The following is a 21,393-nucleotide window of genomic DNA, read 5'->3' as shown; positions in this document are numbered from 1 at the left end:
CATCAGCATTCTTTGGCTTGTGGCCCTTTTCCTCTGTCTTCAAAGCCATTAATGGCAGGTCAAGTCCTCCTCACACTTTGAATCATTCTGACCTCCCCTTCTGCATCATCTCTCCTTTCTTGTCTTCTTTCACCAATCTCTGACTCCAGCTTGAGCAGCTTCTGTCTTTAAGGTCTCAAATGATTAGACTGAGCATACTCAGATAATCCAAGATAATCTCTACATCTCAAGGTCCACAACCTTAAATAACCTACACAATCCTTTCAGAGCAGTACCCAGATTAGTGCCTGATTGAATAACCAGGGGAAGGGACCCTTAGGGGGAGGGGCATCTTTAAAATTCTGCCTACTGCAAACAGTCATAGGATTGTTGGAGAATTACATTAGTTAACACATGTAAAACCCCTAGAATTGTGCCTGGCATGTAACACTGAGAATCTGTGCCAAACAGCCACTAACTCAAGGTTATTGGACATGATTAAAAGTCCTAACTGGCTTGGGAACATAGCACTGAATTAATCCAGTGGTTTCTTTCCTATGAAAGAAACTCTGGACAGGACACTGGTGATGCATCCCACTGGTATGTGCATCAATTCTGTTTGTAAGGGAATATTTCTCTGAAGTTCTTGGTTGCCATCAGATTATGATCCATGTGAAGATTATGCTCCTTGGAGGGCTGCATGCCTGCACACACGCATGCACACACGTACACACATATACACACTCAAAACACTTCTTTTTTTTTTTTATTTTTTTTTCAACGTTTATTTATTTTTTGGGACAGAGAGAGACAGAGCATGAATGGGGGAGGGGCAGAGAGAGAGGGAGACACAGAATCGGAAACAGGCTCCAGGCTCTGAGCCATCAGCCCAGAGCCCGACGCGGGGCTCGAACTCACGGACCGCGAGATCGTGACCTGGCTGAAGTCGGACGCTTAACCGACTGCGGCACCCAGGCGCCCCTCAAACACTTCTTAATTACATAAAAATGCTTCCAAAAGGTGAAAAGATGATATAAAGAAGTTAATTTTTGTGTTTTTCACACAAAAAAGGTTTTTTTGTGTGTTTTTTTGTTTTGTTTTTTTTTTTAGACATAAGTGTCCCTTTTCAAAAATCTATTGATAAAATTTGGGGAGAGTAAGATGTCAGTAGAGTTCAGGCCAATCTTGGCCCATCGTTAATCTTGTTCTTGCGCTCTTGACACTTCATCAGCACATAGGATCAAGTGCTTATTTTTAAGACCTCCATCTTATAAAAGATCACAATGTATGCAAGCTTCAGACTTGAAAAACACAGATTTTATGAATAGAGTCAAGAAAAATGCTAAAATTAAAGATGTATAGGCGTAACTTCTGCTTTATTTATATTTATTTTTGTGATTATGTGTAAATAAGGCATAAATAAAACGTTTTTTGGAACTCTTTTTTAAAAATTATTTTACTTATTTTTGAGAGAGAGAGAGAGAGAGTGTGTGTGTGTGTGTGTGTGTGTGTGTGTGTAAGCAGGGGAGGGGCAGAGAGAGAGGGAGACACAAAATCCAAAGCAGTCTCCATACTCTGACCTGTTAGCACAGAGCCCGACACAGGGCTCAAACTCACGTACCATGAAATCATGACCTGAGCTGGAAGCAGAAGGTTAACCAACTGAGCCACCCAGCCCCCCCTTTTTTTGAGCTCTTAAACAAACAAACAAACAAACAAACAAACAAACAAAATGAGCACTGACCGATGTATAGGAGGATGTCCACAAAACAATGGCATGAACTCTGACCTCACAAGGATTACAGTGTAATGGAGAAAATATAATTGACACACATGAAGCAAGTAATACTTCAATCTAAGCTTTTATTTTAGGGCTTTTTTTTTTTTTTTTTTTTGGTGCCAAGTGGTATTAGCCCAGCTCAAACTAGCCTGAGCAAAATAGCAAAATCATCGTCTCACAGGCATGGCCTCTGAAATGTAAGGGTAGAGCCAACTGCAGGAATGTCATAGAATTATGAGACTTGAATAGCAAAGGGACCAAACTTTCTCAACTGTAATCTGACCTTCAATTTGTCTGTTGGCTTCATTCTCTTAGGCTTCTCCATATCTGCCTATGGACACATGCCTTCTAGCATCTCTGAGGTCATAACCTGTGGTTTATAATCCAAAGGGAAAGAGAAAGCTGCTCTCCCATCTCAATTCTTAGAAAGGAGACCAACTTGCTTGTTTGGGTCATCTGCTTACCCCTTGGACCAATACTGGGTTTAGGGTGATGCAATACTATTCTTTCCCTATGTCCCCTGTTGTGGCCACAAGAGGTAGAATTGTATAATTGGCAGAGTCACTAGCAGCAAAAGGGATAAGAAGATGCACCCTAGGAGGTGCAGGTGAGGACAATGCCACAAAACTTGGATGAAAAGATACTGAAGGAACAAAAACAACAGATAACCACTAAATACATTTACTAATACTGTATTATACTATTCTACACAGTCAGTGGATGTGGTAGGCAGAATAATGGGCCTCCAAAGATGTGTTAAAAGATAAACTGAGGCCAATCAAAAATTTTAAGAGTTTATTTGAGCAAAAATCGATTCCAATTGGGCAGTGCCATACCAGAAGTTGGTTAGGAACACTCCACTGATGGGAGCTCAGACAGAGATTTCAGAGAGAAATGGTAGAAGCAAAGTAAGGAAAATATTGATTGGCGGTGGCTTAAGCCTAGTTGTCTAGTTATGATTTGGTTGCCCTTAGTATTTTGATCCCATAACCTTGAGGCATTTGTAGGCGCAGATTTTGGTTTGCTTACGTAGGCCACCACAGCATCAGAGCCATCCCAGTCTGATGGCCTCCATGTTTAATTAATTTAACAAATATTCACTTCTAAATCCCCAGAATCTATGAAAATACTGTGTTACATAGCAAGGGAGCATTAAATTTACAGATGGAATTAAGTTTGCTAATCAGAGAATCTTTAAAAAGAATTTTTTTAAGTGTATTTATTTTGAGAGAGAGAGAAAGCACAAGTGGGGGAGGGGCAGAAAGAGAGGCGAGAGGGAGAATTCCAAGCAGGCTCCGTGCTACCAGCACAGACAGAGCCCAATGTTGGGCTTGAACCCATGAACTACGAGACTGTGACCTGAACCAAAGTTGGATGCTTAACCAACTGAGCCACCTAGGCGCTCCTCAGAGAATCTTAAACTAAGGACATGTCCCCGGATTACTGAGGTGGGCCCAGTGTAATCACAATGGCCCTTATATGTAGAAGATGGTGACAGAGGAGTTAGAGTCAGAGAGAAAGTGTCAGTGGTGGAGGCCAAGAGCCAAGGAAGGCAGGCAGATTCTTGAAGCTGGAAAAGGAATGAAAATGAGTTCTCCCATCCAGGAGTCGAGCCTGCTAACACCTTGACTTTAGCCCAGTGAGACCCGTTTTAGACTTCCGACCTTCAGACTGTAAAATAACAAATTTCTGTTTTTTCAAGTCACAGAGTTTGTGGAAATTTGTTTCAGCAGTAATAGGAAACCATGACAGTGCCGGAGGCTGTAGAGTCACATAGCCCTGAATCTGAATCTAAATCTGTCTTCTCACACTCAGCTGTGTGACTTCAGGAAGGTGACCTTCCTGAACAACAGCTTTCTAATCTGTAAAACCGAGGCTATTCATATTTGACTTACACGGGTTTTATTAAACATTAAATGAGATCACATATGTAAAGCACATAATTGGTTCCTATTACCACCATCATGCTATTCAGTCCTCAAAAGAAACCTATAAGCTATCTATATCATGCATCATCTCCATTTTAAAGATGAAAAAACTGAGGTTCAAGAATGTTAAGCAACATCACCTGGCTAATAGGGAAAACTTCCAATTCTGCTTTTAATTTACGGTCCGCAATCTAATCTCAGAGAACTCCAGAGGGACTCCCAGAGTAGGTGCCGAAATCCTTCTCAGCTGCCTTGTGGTAACTGAATGTTCTACTTATTCTCCAGGATATTCAAGAATATGAGTGATGGTGTGTGTGTGTGTGTGTGTGTGTGTGTTGTGGTGGGGGTGGGAGGTTGAAGATAGCAGTAGTCATCAATGGTCAACATAAGCAAAGATGCAGAATTGGGAATAAACCATGATCACTGATCCTAGATTCATAGAGGTTTTAGAGTTTAAAGCAGATTACGCAGATTCTTAGCCTTTTGGCCAACCTGGCCTACCCATGTATTTAAAACCAAACAAGGAAAACAAAACAAACTATATCAAAAACTGAGTAAGAATGCATTTAGATACGTTTTAGATGTTACAGTGTGTCATTGTCCCCACATTCCTTTCTCATTTCACCCGGCCAATTGGCACATTTATCTGAAACTTGCAAGACACAGGTTTCAACTTTTGGCTGAAAGTGACCTTATAGAGTCTGTTATTTAAAATAAGACCTAAGTAGGTTAAGTGCCTGCCTTATAGAAACATGGCTAGATTATGGTAGTCATGACTTCTGATCAAGTGGGGAGAATTATTAAGCTGTCCCACAGGCAGATGAGGCCAAATAATGTAAGGTTAGGATATGTTCTTAAGTACTGCAAAAAGCGTATGTTTTGCAATGGTGGTTTGGCAATGAGATGCAGGTTCAAGGCAGGTGATGACAGGATCCATATCCATACAGTAGGAAGACAGCTAGACGTATTCCTATTTAGATAAATAATATAAGACAGTGAGTAGTCACAGTGGTACACCACAAATGAGTTACAGGTGTACAGAGAAATTGATCCCCATAGTTTTCTAGGGAAAACTGGGTGGCCCTGAGCCTAGAAGATTCCCTGGGCTGGTTAACACTGTGAGGACAACCTTACTTGATTGGCAGGTGTTATACAAATGCTGCATTTTATCCATTGTTAGATTCCTATTTTTTCACATTTGACATCTCAGCAATCACAATGCACATTGCATCAGGTGGCTTCTTATAGTGACAGGTAGCCAGGCAGCAGCTGTGACCCAGTTATTTTTGTTAGTGCATGCATGAACTTGGTCACAGCTGATCAGCACTTCTGCTGAGTTATGGGTATTGTTGGCTGTATACTTACTATATTTAACTGCCATGTAAAGTGTCTTTAGAAAGATTATGCTTTGACTTGGCCTAACAAAAGTTACTAGGTATGAAAATAGAACAATGGGTATCAGTAAGGCAAATATGGCTCATTGGAGTAATGACCAAAAATCCATGTTTTCTTACAAAACAACCGAATAATTTACAGTTCCTAAAAATAGGTAGATGGCCTTGAGTAGATAAAACAAAAAGGTAGTTTATTCCTGTTTAAGGTTGGAATAATTGCCAAATCGCTCAGAATATAAGAATGAAACCTATAAGGATGAGAGAGCAGGTTTTGAGACACAACAACTTTTGTTAAGACATCAAACATCACTTTGTCAGAAACACCCTGCTATTTTTGAGTAGAAGTTAGTGAATTTTCATCAGTGGCTGAGAAAACGAATTAGTGAGTTTAGTCAAGCAAGAAATGGTGACAAACCTTGACATTCTTTGACAACCATCGAAATCAATCTGTCAGTGTTAAAGTCAATAAAAGGGCATGGATTATTTGATATTGCTGATCTGTATCACGTGGGGAGAAAGGTTGGGAAACACTGGAATACATAATAAATTCTACAGGGGCTTTAAGAAAGAATTTTAGATTGGATCAGCGATGAAAAGATGTGAAATTACGGCCCAAAACAACTTGAAAAATGTCCAGACTCATTCATGATCAATGAAAATAAAATGAGATATTTTATAATGCACTAAGTTCTAGGATTTTTCTCTCTTTTAGACTCCTCTCTCATGCTCCTTGCTTACCTCCTTTTTTTCTTTTTATCCCCCTCCTTCTCATCCTCTGTCTCTCTCTCATTGTCCCCTTCCTTCTCCAACCCTCCTCACACTCTTCTCTCAGGAAGAGACGTGTAGTAACGATAGGCTGTTGCTTGTTTTCCTGCCAACTTGGATGTCCCTGGGTCTCAGTCTCCAACCTAAGTGGTTCGTCAGTGGCGTGGAATTTTTCTGGATGGACAGTTCAGAGGAATCCTGGCACCTGCTGTTGTAACAATACTTTGGAGCCTCCTCCAATCCCCAGCCTATCTCCTGAGTACCCTTCTCTAACTGTCAGCATGCTCACTGCTCTTGTCTCTCTCCGGCTTTGAAAAGAATTCTAGATCTGGCTGCAGGCTGAAGTCCCATTCTGCCACCTGTGAAACCTTGGGAACCAATTTAAACTCTCCAAGCGGTAGCTACTGTGTTTGTAATATGGTGACATCTCTCTCTCTCTCTCTCCTGCCTGCTTGTCAGACTGTAGTGAGGATCAAACAAATGCGTGAGAAGGGTCAGTTTCTATGAAGAGTAAAGCCTGAATTAAGTCTGAATATATATTATTGTTTCGTTGCTATAATAACATCTCACTTAGTTAACATAGTTGGACAGTTTACTAACAGATTAAGTTGTATTAACATATACATTTAAAAATTCTGGAGGTACAACTACACATCTTTATTTGGCTATTAGAATTTGAGCAAGTGTATCAATTGCCTATATTCCTTTTAATTTGATTATTTAAAGTTTTGGCAGGTATAGTAATTAGTTGCTGCTAATTAGTTTGTTCTTACAAACTACCCCTTCCCCAACACACACAAATTCCCAATGTCCTACTACAAGCAAATATTTATTTAGCTTACATTTCTCAAGGGTTACTGATGGGTTGGCCAGTCTAGGCTGGGCTCAGCTGAGGTGGTTCCGCTGTGCTCCAAGTGTCTTTTGCTGTGTTTCTGGGACCAGCAGGCTAGCCCAAGCACATTCTTCTCAAGGCAGTGGCAGAAATGCAAGACAACACGCAGAAATACAAGCTCATTAAGGCCTAGACTTGGAACAGGCACGCTATTATTTCTGCCCTACTTTATTGACTAAAACAAGTTACATGGCTGAACTAGGTGTCAAGGAGTGGAGAAATAACACACCTGATTTTCATTATTTGTGGTAGTTATGGTCTGTAAAGTCACCATGAATACTGCTTTAGTAAATACAGAACCACTGCTCCCAGGGGAAATATCGGTTAGGTTCCTGTGAGCCTCTGATAACATTTGCATCAACAGATGGATACATAACCTTGTTTTATGTGTTTCTTTTTAAAGACACCTCACCTGATATACATTGTTGAATCATTAACATCAAATTCCTGGCCGACAGCACCATAACTCATGCCTGAAGGAACAAATCTAACACATGTATTTTTGGTATAAGGCACATCACAGCCCTCTTGTGTTTGGGAACATCAGACAGAATGTCTGCACAATGCTTGGGGCCATATATACACTGAAATCATCAATAAAAAGTGCAAAATGCAAAAAAAAAAAAAAATATATGGCACTAAATAGACTGCAAAAAGGACACTTGTTTCTAGGATGAGACCTGAAACAAGAAGGCAGAATATTGCCTGTTCACTCTCAGCTGGGAACTCAAGTTTTTTGCCACTACACATGTCTGCAAATAACTGTGGGAGTATTAATTTGGGGGACACAAATAATGTTAGCAGGTAGGCAGATTCAAAGTGCAGAATCCATGAATAATGGGGATCAATGCTACTTTGTCCTTTAGTGGAAAAATTTTAAAGGAGGTAGATGAAGGGAGAGTGAAAAAAAATAGGGCCTATAATGCCTAATCTTGAGATCCATCTCAGATGTATTGAATCAAATCTGCATTTCAGACCCCCAGATGTTTTTGTATGCACATTCAAGTCTGAAAAGTACTTCCCTTTAATATGATGATAGGTACATTCATGCCAGACAGTGGAAGTTAAACCCTACAAAAATTAGGGCCCTAGTGCAGAATTGTTATGAGTCTAAAAGTTTGGGGCATACAGGAACAACCTTTTTAAGGTGAAGAGTAACTTATTTCATCTTGCAACTCCTATAATGGAAAAGAGGTAGAGTAATTGGGCCTCTTTGGCTTTTCGAGAGCAGCATATATGACCCTGGAAATTACAGCTATAATACATTTACTGGGTAACATGGACGGCTGACGGTTTGAGGGGGTCCCTGAGCAAGACAGTGCTCTGCAGCAAGTCCGTGCGGAAAGGCCGGCTGCCTTGCTGTTTGGCCCTATGTCTCAGCAGATCCAGGGGTACTAGAGATGTCCATGGTGAGTGAGTAAGGGTGTATGTGGAGTCTTAGGTAACCCTAACAGGAGAATCACAGGGAAGAACCTCAGGGCTCTGGAGCAAGGCCATTCACTAAAAGTAGGCCATTTGAAAAGCAACCCTGGCATGCCACTGAAAGCCTGGCCATAAAACTCAAGTATGATGCAACTATAGCTGCTTATCATGAGCTGGACTTCAGACTTACCAACTCACTCTAGGGGGGTTTAACAGCAATCTGTCAGACGGATAAGGAGAAAGAGGAATCAAAGTTTTGGAAATTCCTTGGAGGTCAAACATCGGTGGCCAGAATATGAGTGGGAAAGTTGGAAGTTCTTCGAGAAAGGCAAACTCAGCACAATAAAATTATTCCTTTTTTTTTCACTTGTAAAAGCTCCTCTCCCTGAATGCCTTCTATTGGGAGCAGAGTGGTAAATGCACTCTACCCCAAGTCAGATCTCTGGAGTTATCATTGATAATTTAGGCTCACCAAAGGGATATCCTATTAAAATGGTTTCTATTTAATTTGTGCCTCCTTCTCCATCTCCGTGGTTTATTGCCTTAATTCTCTCATCATTTCACCCTTGCAAATATCCTACATTATTGACAAATTAAGTTTCTGCATATCTGATGATTCTCTTCATTCCTCAAGTATTTATCGAGCATCTATTATGTATCAGGCACTGGGGTAGGCTTTGGGGAAACAGTGTGAAGAATTTAAAAAGACACTCCTGCAAGCCTCATGGAATTTACAGGCTGGTGGAAGAGAGATATGAAAATCCTGCTTAAAAGCCTTCAGTGGTTCCCTGCTGTTTACAGAGTGAAGCCCAGATGTCTTGATGGGACTGTCCCTCCTTACCCCTCCAGCATCACCTCCAACCAAAGCCCTTCAACCTTGAAGGCTCTGCAGCCACAGTGCACACTTGACTTCTTCTGAGCATAATCAGATATGTAGAAACTTAATTTGTCAATAATGTAGGAAATTGCACGAGTGAAATGAGAGAATTAAGGCAATAACCATGGAGATGGAGAACGAAGCACAGATTAAACAGAAACTGTTTTAAGAGGGTATCCCTTTGGTGAGCCGAAATTGTCAATGATAACTCCAGAGATTTGACCTGGGGTAGAGTGCATATTACATTTCAAGGGCCCTCTCCAGCTTTACACCTTTTGCAGGGAACCTCTGGACACACCTCCCCTCTTTAGCTGCACGTCTCTTCAGTTCTACACCTCATGCTACCACTATCATATATGTATCATACTTCGTTGCAATTTTTCATTCTTCTGCCCACCTCTTCTACTCTACGGTGAGTGCAGTGTCTGATTCATAATAGGTGCTTGACATTTTTTTCATAAATAACTAAATAGGTATATAGAGAGCAACCCCCCTCCCGCCTCCCCCCGACACACACACACACACACACACACACACACACACACACACACACACTCTGCAATAGCAGATAAGGCTAACATATCACCTCTGCACCGTGGCAAAGGAGCTTTTGGGACTTGACTCCTGGGCATTCACTGGCCTTCAGGCCTCCTGATGCACGGCAATCCCGTTGTTCGCTCTTAGAATAGGACTCAGTGGCGCGCCCCCTAGCGCCTCCAGCTGAAGCTGCAGGAACGGGAGGGCGCCCGCGAGCATGAGGTCCCAGGCCCGCGCAAGGCGCAGGCGTAGCACGCGAGCGCTAGGCTCGGATGGGAACAGTCCAAGTGAGAGGGGAGCTAGCTGTGGGTTCAGATTCTTTTTCCTTTTTCAGTACGGAGATGGCTTCTCTTGTCTTCTCCGATTGTATCTTAATTTAAAATGTAAGACTTGAGTGTGGCTCCGCAGGGAACGAGAAAAGCACTAGAGTGTTTTGTCAAGCTGTTTTTCGTTCTTCAGCACCCCTCCCTGGGGGGGTGGAGGAGGGTTGGACGGTCCCAGGTCAGAGCGCGCGGGGGCGGAAGCGGCGGCGGCTGCTGCTGTCAGAGCTGGAGAGGGGCCGGGCGGAGCGGCCATGGAGGGTCAGCGTTGGCTGCCGCTGGAGGCCAATCCCGAGGTGTGCGCTGCTTGGATCTCGGCTTGAGGCCGCGGGCATGGGCGGAGGGAAGCGGGATGCCGCGGCTAGTCCAGAGCAGTTTGTTTCTATAAATTGTGTTCTCTGTTCCGTTTTCAGGTCACCAACCAGGTGAGTGAGGTGTCTGTCGCTGGGGACCCCGGAGCCCTCCCTGCCTGCCTGCACCTCTGATCTTCCTAGGAATCTGGAATTAGATTCAGTGAGGGCCCCTCTTGCTCTGCTTCATACGGGTGTGCCCCCTTTACGGGCGTATCCCTACCACCTAATTCCTGGAGATGCTCCCGGCTGTTTCAGCCCTTCCTCTGGGGCCATTCCCCTGTCATCCTGGGGTCTGGGTCTGAGGCTTGTGGCACATTGACCCTGTATTCCTATTTCTCTTCCCTCTTCGTTTTGCCTCCTGCTAGTGCCAATTCCATAATTTCCCAACTCCTGTACCTTCTGGGTGACTAATTTGTCTACACTACCTGACTCCAAGCTTTGAAAACTCGCCCACCCAGTCCTTGTAATTTCATCCACCGCCTGCACTATGAAATCATCTTCCAATCATCTTCTCTTGCTCCATCAAGTCACTTGTCTTCCCCGCCACGCCCCCTTTCTCTTCCAGTCCCTTAAAACTGGAATTTAGTTGTTTCTATACCATAGAAAGCTCAGTATAATAGTTCCCACGCCATTCTTGGCCCACCTACAAACACTTCAAGTTCGTCTGGGTATTGAAGGTTCAAGTTTGGGGTGGGAAACGAGAACATCTCCCAGCCACTCCATTAAAAGTTATTGTGCTACCAGGTATAAACTTTTGATTTGCTCAGGTGTATTTTATCGTAACCTGTTTTAAATTCTCATCAGCTCGGGGCGCCTGGGTGGCGCAGTCGGTTAAGCGTACGACTTCAGCCAGGTCACGATCTCGCGGTCTGTGAGTTCGAGCCCCGCGTCAGGCTCTGGGCTGATGGCTCGGAACCTGGAGCCTGTTTCCAATTCTGTGTCTCCCTCTCTCTCTGCCCCTCCCCCGTTCATGCTCTGTCTCTCTCTGTCCCAAAAATAAATAAACCTTGAAAAAAAAATTAAAAAAAAAATTCTCATCAGCTCATTTACTTTTTATGGCCCTTTTAGCTTGTCATCTGATGTACGTTCCCGCCCCCCCCCCATAATTTTCCTTTTCATCATCAAGGAATAATGATTCATCACATACTTGATTTTTGGTTTTCAAAGCTTGTAGAAAAATTCCTTATATACAGAAAGTAGATAGAAACGCTTTATCTTAATGTTGACAATCTTTCATCTTATGCAGTTTATTTTATGTTTTTGAAATGACTCTGGAACTCTTGTCTCTTTAGTAATCCTGAGATGTACAAAACTTAAAACCCTGCATATATCTTTTATATTGTGCTTTAGATGGCATTCTCTATATGTATGTTAATTTTCTTTGTTTCCCCCTTTTGAAATTTGCTTTTCATTTTTTTCCTTAAAATAGTTTCACCCCTTTGTAAAGAGAGAAAAATCTTTAGGCTGAAGAAATCATTTGCACCTTCTGATTTAGTCCATAGGGGAGACCTAATCCAAAGCTATTTTTATACCTTTGTGAAAAATCAATTTACCATATATCTGAACTTTGTTCTTTTCCATTAATCTTTGTGTCTGTTCTTTTCCCGATACCACATTGTTTTGATTATTGTAGTTTTGTAGTAAATCTTGAAATCAAATAATATGAATCCTCCCACTTTGTTCATTTTTGAAATTGTTTTAGTTACTTTGCCTTCCCATATAAATTTTAGAATCGACTTGTCAAGTTGTACAAAAAAATCATGGTTTTGATGGTAAGTGTGTCTAAATATATAGATTTAGTTTGCGGAAAACTAACATCCTAACAATATTGAGTCTTGTATTCCATTAAGATAGTATATCCATCATTTGCTTAGGTCTTTGATTTCACTCAACAGTGTTTTGTAGTTTCAGCGTATAGTTCTTGCATGTATTTTGTTAGATTTATACCTAAATATTTGTTACTATTGTAAATGACACTGTTTTAAAATTACAATTTCTAGGGGCGCCTGGGTGGCACAGTCGGTTAAGCGTCCGACTTCAGCCAGGTCACGATCTCGCGGTCCGGGAGTTCGAGGCCCGCGTCAGGCTCTGGGCTGATGGCTCTGAACCTGGAGCCTGTTTCCGATTATGTGTGTCCCTCTCTCTCTGCCCCTCCCCCATTCATGCTCTGTCTCTCTCTGTCCCAAAAATAAATAAACGTTAAAAAAAAATTATAAAATTACAATTTCTAATTGTACATTGCTATGTGTAGAAATAGAGTTGATTTTTATATGATGGCTTGTATCCTACTACCCTGCCAAATGCACTTATTCTGGTGGCTTTTTTGTCGATGTTTTGGGATTTTTGTATATAGACAATCATATTCTGTGTGAATAGACTGTTTTTTACTTCTTCCTTTTCAATCTGTGTGCTTTTTCTTTCTTTTTCTTTTTTGCATTCGTTGGGACCTTTAATACAAAGTTTTCCGCCTTCGGTGGAAAACATTTGATCTTTCATCATTAAATATGTTAATTGTAGGGCTTCGGTAAATGCTTTTTGTCAGATAAAGAAGTTTCTTTCTTTTCCTAGTTTACTGAGAGTTTTTATCATGAATCCATGTTTAATTTTCTTAAATGGCTTTTCTGCATCCCTTGAGATACTCTTTTAAGAAATAATACCAATTGTATATAAACATAGAAGAGGAGGGACACTTACCAATTCATTTTATGGCCAGCATTACCAGACAAGCCATAATAAGAGTAACTGCAGACCAGTATCCTTCATGGGATCTAAAAATCTTTAGCAAAATATTAGCAAATTGAGTGTAGCAATGTATAAAAAGAATACTATTTCATGACTAAGAGCAGTTTATCCAGGGATCGCACAGCTGGGTTCACCATTCAAAAGTCAATCAATGTAATTAGCCATATCAAGAGACAAAACTATTTTTGGTGATATTATTTGTTAATAAGATATAAATTTATTTAACTGGAAACATACATATTGTGATCCAGCTGCCAATGGACCTTGTTCCTAGGTAATCTTAATATAACTATAAAACACATTCACTTTAAAGAGCCACAAACAAACACACATGCACATTTACTTATTCACATAGATTAAATGATATTTGCGGAGCACCTTTTCTAATGCCAGGTATCTGAGAAGGAGCTGGTTATTCTTTGGTGATTAAAATATTCATGGTTTTCTGCTTTTCAGTGGGAAGATAGACAATAAACAAGTAAGCAAACAATTAGCAATTGTTTTAAGTGCAATGAAAAAAATTAATAGGGCACTGTGATCAAAACCATCAGGAGAAACATAATAGGTTAGTTGGTGACAGGAGGCCAGTCTGAGGTGGCATAAACAGGGAAAAAGATGTTATTTAGTGTATGATTTGACACTATTTCTGGCTTGTTTTGGCAGGGTTCAGTTTGTTTTAAATTTATTAAAGAAGTAATGTGATTTTAGGGCAGAATGAGCAAATATTTTAGAAGTGATTGGTTTTAACCAAAATTTTTGTGGTTGGTTTTAATTCTTTATATGTTAGTGACAAAACTGAGACTAGAAAATGAACAGAAATTTGATAACTGACTTAGAATTTGGAGACTAAATTAAGCCACAGATAAACCCGAACAATATCCATCCCCACACTCTCTATTTCTTCAACTTAATGGAATCTTAGGTATTTTACTTGTTACAATTTGATAGTTGCATACGTTATTATACTCTTAGTTTTATGTTCTAATGATGCCTAGTTTGTAGGAAAATGATTGACATATTTATTATATAGAGATCATTATTAACTGTTAGACATTAACTAGTAACCATGTGTCTCAGTAGATGTGGTAAGCAGTGATTTTTCTTGTTGATTAATGTGCTGTCAATCCATTCTAAGGATATTTTATCACGTTACAGGTAGGACTTACCCGGAATAAAATCAGTTAGGTGATAAAAAAAAATTATTCTCATTTAACTTCTAGTTACTCTCTACTTCTTCTAGCAATTACTGCTTATATATATTTATTAGTAGTAATATCAAGTACTAAATAAGCATAATTTCTGTTACAATCTAAATCATTAACAAATGAGTAATAAGGTGGAGTCTGTCACTGCCCTGAGCATGCCATTAAAGACCAGAAAAAGTGGCTTAAAACAAATTTGAAAGGAAAGTGAATGTTATTTTTCTGTTTTCTTAAATTTACAAAATCAGAGTTTTTGTTATTTGACTGTCATCTAAAAAAGGAGGAAGAATTCATTGTAAGTTAGGGGCAAAGGGTAAGAGTTGTTCAGGTAGAGAAGTCTAGTTTGTGTGCAAAGACCTGGAGGGAAGAGGTGGTTATAGACTCTTTGTTCATTGTGGCTAAAGTTAGAGAACACTGTATAAAAGAAGATACTTCAGTGAAAGAAAAGTAAATAGGGATGAGAGCAGCCTGGAGCTTTGCGCGTGGGTTCTGGCCATGTGAATTTGAACAATGCTATAATCTCCCAGACTCCGTTTTCTCATTGGTAAAAGGATCTAATAAAAGCTACCTTGCTCCTTGCAGTAAAGGTGAAGTATATTAAAGCTTCTAGCATGCTTTCTGATACATGATACTTTTAAAAAATATTTACAAATAATTTTAAATGGTGTTTATTTGGTGGAAAAATTTATCATTGGACCATAGAATTAAAAAAAAAAAAGTTGCCTCATTTTAAGGGCACATATACTAAATTACTCATTTTTCTTGATTGGCCAAAATTACAGTGGCATTGTGAAAATTTAGTGGGCTAATCGGTCAGATTTCTGTTATTACCCAATGTTTAGAAAGGCCAGATTGGTATTAGGTTGTAAATCCTTTTATCTCGCTTGATGCAAACTGCATGCTTCTATTGTGTAGAGATGGCTTTGGAAATGCATATACAGAATACTCTGTGGGTAGTCTGGAGAAATTTTTTTGGAATAGTTTTAAGGTAATTACTTTGAGTTTTTCTCCCAGTTTTGTAAATTTAACTAAAACGTGTATCAGTTCTATAGATTTTTATAACTTACAAACTACATATAACTATTATAAAAACACATTTTTTAAAACTGGAAAATAAGAAGTTGAGTTCACATCACCCAAGATAACTGCAGTCAATATTTTTATGTATGTATGTATGTATGTATGTATGTATGTATTTTTAAGCAGTCAATATTTTAGAGAATTTCCTTCCAATCATTCTCTATTTACATAGGATAATTTTAAACACAGATGCGTTTGTTCAATTATCAAAGTAGGACAGCTTCACGATTAAAAAAAAAGAGAGAAGTAAAAGTTCAAGACCTTCTTCCCCACCCTTTCTCCACTTCCCAGAGGTAGTTACTATTAATAGCTGCTTTTGTTTTTTCATTCATAGATGACTTCCTGTGTGAATCTTACAGCAATCCGGAATCAGAGGATGCAACAAATGTACTTGATAGATATTGATTGGCCTTTTTATGTCAATCTCTTTGAGATTAGCAGTATGAATAAAAATTTAAGTGTGATTCCAGTTAAAATGTAGCCATTTTTATGTTAATGTAGTCATTCATTCCTCAGTTACTAATCATTCTTTCTATAGTGGCTGCCTTGGATCTTAGTATTTTTCATCCTTAATAGCTTTGGCTGACCTGGAGTAAGACTGTCCCTAAAATGTTTCACTGTTACTTCCAGTTTGCAGCACAGATGTGTTTCTCTGTTACGTGTACCATGCTGTTTTATAATTTTATGACAGTATGACTTTTTGGGGTGTATAAAATTAACAAATTTAAATCCTCTTATCAGGATTTATGATTCTTTTCCCTTTAGAGCTTTCAATCCTAGGCAGATAGTATACTCCTATCCAGGTTCTAACCAGGCTCAACCTTCCCTAGCTTCCAAGCTCAGAGGAGACCAGGGCACCTTCAGGGTGGTATGGCTATAGACTGGGCAGGCAGTGTTCTGTGTTGATTAAATGAATGCCTGGTCTTCGATTAGAAGCCGAATATATCTTTCCTCCTTATTTAACATGACATAAATACAAATGAATATATTTTAAATTTTTTAAAATATATTTATTTACATTTTGAGAGAGAGAGGGGGGGACAGAGAATCCGAAGCCTGCTCGAGCTGACAGCAGCGAGCCTGATGCGGGGCTCGAACTCATGAACCATGAGATCCTGACCTGAGCAGAAGTTGGACACTCAACCGACTGAGCCACCAAATGAATATGTTTTAAATATTCATGATAAATATAGCTTAATGGACATCCATAGACATACAGATGGCAAGATTATCTGTTAAAATAGGGATGTGATCTTCAGTTCAACAAATAAAACTTGAGTGTCTTTGGGTTAGCCAGGTACAGTGCTAGGCGATGGGATTAAAAAGATGATTAAGACACAGTTCCTTCCCTTGACTTGTGGGTCAGTTTTAATTCTTTCTGGTTTCTAGATCAAATTGAATATAGAGAAGGGCATAGACGAAGGATTTTGGAGAAAGTGGAGAACAGAGAGGGAAGTAGTTTGGAGTACTTGAGTGAACTTTATTAAAAGTGTAGAATCAGATGAAGAATAGGTATGCTATAGAAGAGTCCATTGATTTCTGTGGCCTCAGACTTTGGAAAGCATGTGACTTAAAGAAACTCATAGGTGTTGAGTACATTCTACCAAGAGTCTTTTAATTCAATATGTTTCTTATTAAACCTATCTAGGACCTTATTTTTGACCAACCATATTATCATTAGAGTTTCTTTGCCAGGCCGAGAAGCAGAGTGATGGAAAGTAGCCCTTTAACTGGGAAAGTCTTTTCTTACAGAACCTGACTGTGTGAGATTAATGGCACTGTTCATGTGACATAACATGCTTTCTGTTGGTTTTATAAGATCTCAATTGATGGTCCAAGTACATGTGATCATTCTTCAAGGAGAAATACTCAAGGCACCTTAGTTTCAAACTTCAGATAGTGTTAGACTGGTAGATAACTTATAATATATTCTTGAGGTAAGGAATAATGATGCATTTTTAATACATTTTTTTTCCTCTCGTCCTTTTTTTCCCCTCTCACCTAAAACTTATTTTGTGATGGTGTACTTTTGTAAATCATCAGCTTCATTCAACACAAACATATATTAAGACTTTATTGGGAAATTGACATTATTCACATTACTTTTTCTTTTTCCCTCTGCAGTAGATTAGGGTCTGACATTTTATTTTCCTGTGAAATCTTAAGAGTTTAAAAAAATACTAATCTTCTGTTATACTCGTTTTACCAGGTATGAGAGACAGTGAAGTCGAGTGGGTTTCATTGTGTACTAGAGGTCAGGAAACCAGTTTACTTCTAGCATTTTCTGGCATTCATATAATCACTTGGACTCTTTTGGCTTTATGTACTTTTTGCTCATTGATGTAATTTGTGATATCTGTCTATCTTTAAACCTCAGGTGTCATTTTTGGTAAGTAGGATAAACTGTGTTGATCATCTAATATAATTGTTTATTTGAGAAAACTTAAAATTCGTCTTCTTAAAAGTCATTGTAGTGAAAATGAATTTAACATATCAACCAAGCTAAGCTGTATGTGTTTGGTGAAGTCCTGGCTTATTATGTTCAATCCCAAAGTAATGGATTTTGAAAAGGATTTTGCTTAATATAAACTTTTAATGTTTGTTAATTGATATAAATAAATTGCTATCTCTTCTCACCCTATTCGTGGAAAACCTTTACTTTTCTTGCTGAACATTAGTAATAAGTATACCTTGCATTCACTTTATTTATTAGATGTGCAGTAATACATGTTATTTCCCTGTTAATGTTGCAATGTTTGTTTGTTTTCAACTTTTACCAGTTTCTCAAACAATTAGGTCTACATCCTAACTGGCAGTTTGTTGATGTATATGGAATGGATCCTGAACTTCTTAGCATGGTACCAAGACCAGTGTGTGCAGTGTTACTTCTCTTCCCTATTACAGAAAAGGTACTTGTTAACTGAGATGAAGTCTCTGGTAAATGTAATGTTCTCTTTCAATGTTGAGTTAAAAACATGGTCTGCTTTAAGAATAAATGACTCCCTTCTTGCATAAAATGAGGAAATCTAGGGGCCCCTGGGTGGCTCAGTCGGTTGAGCGTCCAACTTTGGCTCAGGTCATGATCTCATGGTTTGTGAGTTCAGGCCCCGCGTCAGGCTCTGTGCTAACAGCTCGGAGCCTGGAGCCTGCTTTGGATTCTGTGTCTCCATCTCTCTCCCCCTTCCCTGCTTGGGCTCTGTCTCTCTCTCTCAAAAGTAAATAAACATTTTTACAATTTTTAAAAAATATGAGGAAATCTAAAAGACATCTTAGGGGCACCTGGGTGGCTCAGTCGGTTGACTGTCCAGCTCTTGGTTTCAGCTCAGGTCATGATCCCAGGGTCCTTGGATCAAGCCCTACATCGGGCTGAGTGTGGAGCCTGCTTGGGATGCTCGCTCTCTCTCTCTCTCTCTCTCTCTCTCTCTCCCCCCCTCTCCCTCTCCCTCTCCCTCTTTCCCTTTCCCCCACTCACATGCTCTCTCTCTCTAAAATTAAAAACATAAAGGACATCTTAGAAACTTAGTTTTATTAAAGAGCTGATATTTAGATTTTGATTTATAAATTACAATAAAGCCCTGAATTAGACTTTTAAACTCGGGTAGTTTTCTTCTTTTATAAAATATGATTAGTTTGCCTCAGCGTGTTTCGATATCACATTTAGTCACATTTTGATGTATATACTTTAGAAATGTTAAGTACTAGAATAATCTTAAATCTGTCTTAGAGAAGGTATAAATAAATAATATTCACATTTTAAGTATATGTGTAATTGTTTCCAATCCATAATTAAAAACGAGTCTTTAAGGAGGAAGGTATAATTAATGATAGGGGTTACATTATTTTCAGAATAAACTTGATATGTGTGGAAATCATTAAGTTTAAACAGCTTAATTGGCAGGTTTAGAATGTGTTGGGGATTATAATTATCTATTTTTAGAGTTTGATATTTAATTTCAAATCTCCATATTTCAGCCTTTTCTTAGAATGTCATATAGATATATGCATTTTGAAACCAACATTTTTAAGTTCATTGTGAAACAGCTTTTGAGACTATATCCTTCTGATTTCTATTTTTAAACTTAACAATAGTATGAACTTAGTAGCTGTGAAAGATGAAGAAGTGAATGTTTGGGAAGATGTGGGAAAAGTGTTGGTGCCTTTGTCATATACATGCTCAGGCCATGTTATTTTTCAGGAATAAATGGAGCCAAGTCTCACAGAAATTAAGAATTAGGCTTTGTTCAGTCCTAGAAATTTCTGGATAATTTTCTTTATGCCATAACTAAGTAGCCTCAGTTTAATATAAACAAAAAATACTGAAATAGTTCTCTTTTCTAGTTAAAGTTCTACCAAACAAATTATTTAATTAAAGAAGGGGTATTTCTTGGGGCACCTGGGCGGCTCAGTCCGTTAAGCGTCTGACTCTTGATTTTGGCTTATGTCATGATCTCATGGTTTCATGAGTTCAAGCCCCATGCCATGTCAGGCTCTGCGTTGGTGGTACAGAGCCTGCTTGGGATTCTCTGTCTTCCTCTCTCTATCCCTCCGCCTCTCACACTATCTCGGTCTCTGTCAAATAAATAAAATTTAAAAAATTTTAAAAAAGAAGGGATATTTCTTCATATTTGCTGTTTGTAATATAGAATTCAAAGTTATTAATTTCTTAGTGATTATCCATTATTAGACCAAACTACTTTTAATTTTTTTTTTTTTCAACGTTTATTTATTTTTGGGACAGAGAGAGAGCATGAACGGGGGAGGGGCAGAGAGAGAGGGAGACACAGAATCGGAAGCAGGCTCCAGGCTCTGAGCCATCAGCCCAGAGCCCGACGCGGGGCTCCAACTCGCGGACTGCGAGATCGTGACCTGAGCCGAAGTCGGATGCTTAACCGACTGCGCCACCCAGGCGCCCCACCAAACTACTTTTAATGGTGAGGTTGTAATTATTCTGAAATTTGAGGAGGGGTTAGGACACTTAAGTTTACTCTCTTAGTCCAATGTTATTCTCATTTTTTTTTTTTTTTTTTTTTTTTTTTAAAAAAAAAAACAAAAACTATCCCAGGACCCCAACTAAAAAAAAAAAAAAAAAAAAAAAAAAAAAAAAAAGCTTAAAGCTTAGGCTTTCTTAGTTGGTGTTATACAAATGTGAGTTTATGGTCCAAGTTGGAAATTTCCCAAAACATTGAGATGTATGACCTACCTTTTTTTTTTTTTCCTTATTAAAGAATAAATTGGATTTGGTCTCCTTCATGTAGTGGGTCATCAGTTTTTATTTATTTTTTTTATTTTTATTTTTTTTTTAATTTTTTTTTTCAACGTTTATTTATTTTTGGGACAGAGAGAGACAGAGCATGAACGGGGGAGGGGCAGAGAGAGAGGGAGACACAGAATCGGAAACAGGCTCCAGGCTCTGAGCCATCAGCCCAGAGCCTGACGCAGGGCTCGAACTCACGGACCGCAAGATCGTGACCTGGCTGAAGTCGGACGCTTAACCGACTGCGCCACCCAGGCGCCCTGGGTCATCAGTTTTTAAAAAAGCATGTTGTCCTTATCAGTAGGACTCTTCATTTAGTGGATAACCCGTACTGAAAAGGTCATTGGACCCATTGTTAGAAAAAAACCACAATTCTAAAATATTAAAGCGAAGAATATAATGGCATCTGCCATGTTTGGTTGTTTCTTACAATTTGGCATATTTCCATTTCAGTTCATAAGGGACATATTAAAGTCACTCAAAGGGTATCTAGCGGATGTTTTAGGAGATACAAAGTGTTTCAGTCTTCTGTGTTCTGATTTAGAAAGTGATTATGTAATTGTACATGGCTAAAGCATACTAATACCAAAAGAACTGACATGGATACTTCATTACTCTTTAAAGAAAGTCAGTTATGGTGATTTAAATGTGTGCCTCATTGTAGTGTATACTCACCAATGAATTGCAAGGAAAGAGGCTATAAATTTCTCTCTGATATTTTTGTCTCTTGACCCTGTGTTTTCACTTTAGTCTGCTGTTAATAACTTTTTCTCCTATGCTTGCTCTGTGTCATTTTAGGATTTTTCTTCTTAAATATTAAATCTTGAGAAGTTGCCAAATCTCATTTTGCTTTGTCAGCAAAGAGCAC

General features: G+C 39.1%; 1 protein-coding gene across 3 annotated transcripts in view; it reads left to right on the top strand.

The window, feature by feature from the left end:
* Window positions 1-21,393, top strand: part of UCHL3 (ubiquitin C-terminal hydrolase L3) — a 100,844-nt gene that overhangs the window by 47,038 nt on the left and 32,413 nt on the right. For 2 of the 3 annotated variants that reach the window (XM_040487358.1, XM_040487356.1), the window contains exons 1-3: window positions 10,068-10,190; window positions 10,308-10,319; window positions 18,052-18,180. In XM_040487358.1, coding sequence (XP_040343292.1) covers window positions 10,149-10,190; window positions 10,308-10,319; window positions 18,052-18,180 — 183 coding nt within the window. In that variant the 5' untranslated portion in view covers window positions 10,068-10,148. Of the gene's footprint in view, window positions 1-10,067; window positions 10,191-10,307; window positions 10,320-18,051; window positions 18,181-21,393 lie in introns of those variants that run through there. The other variant, XM_040487357.1, reaches the window with a different exon arrangement.

This window comes from Herpailurus yagouaroundi, unplaced genomic scaffold (assembly GCF_014898765.1).
Source record: "Herpailurus yagouaroundi ecotype Mexico unplaced genomic scaffold, PumYag 164, whole genome shotgun sequence".
NCBI classification, from domain to species: Eukaryota; Metazoa; Chordata; class Mammalia; order Carnivora; family Felidae; genus Herpailurus; species Herpailurus yagouaroundi.
The sequence above is the reverse complement of the archived record's forward strand: the minus strand, read 5'-3'. Positions and strand labels throughout refer to the sequence as shown.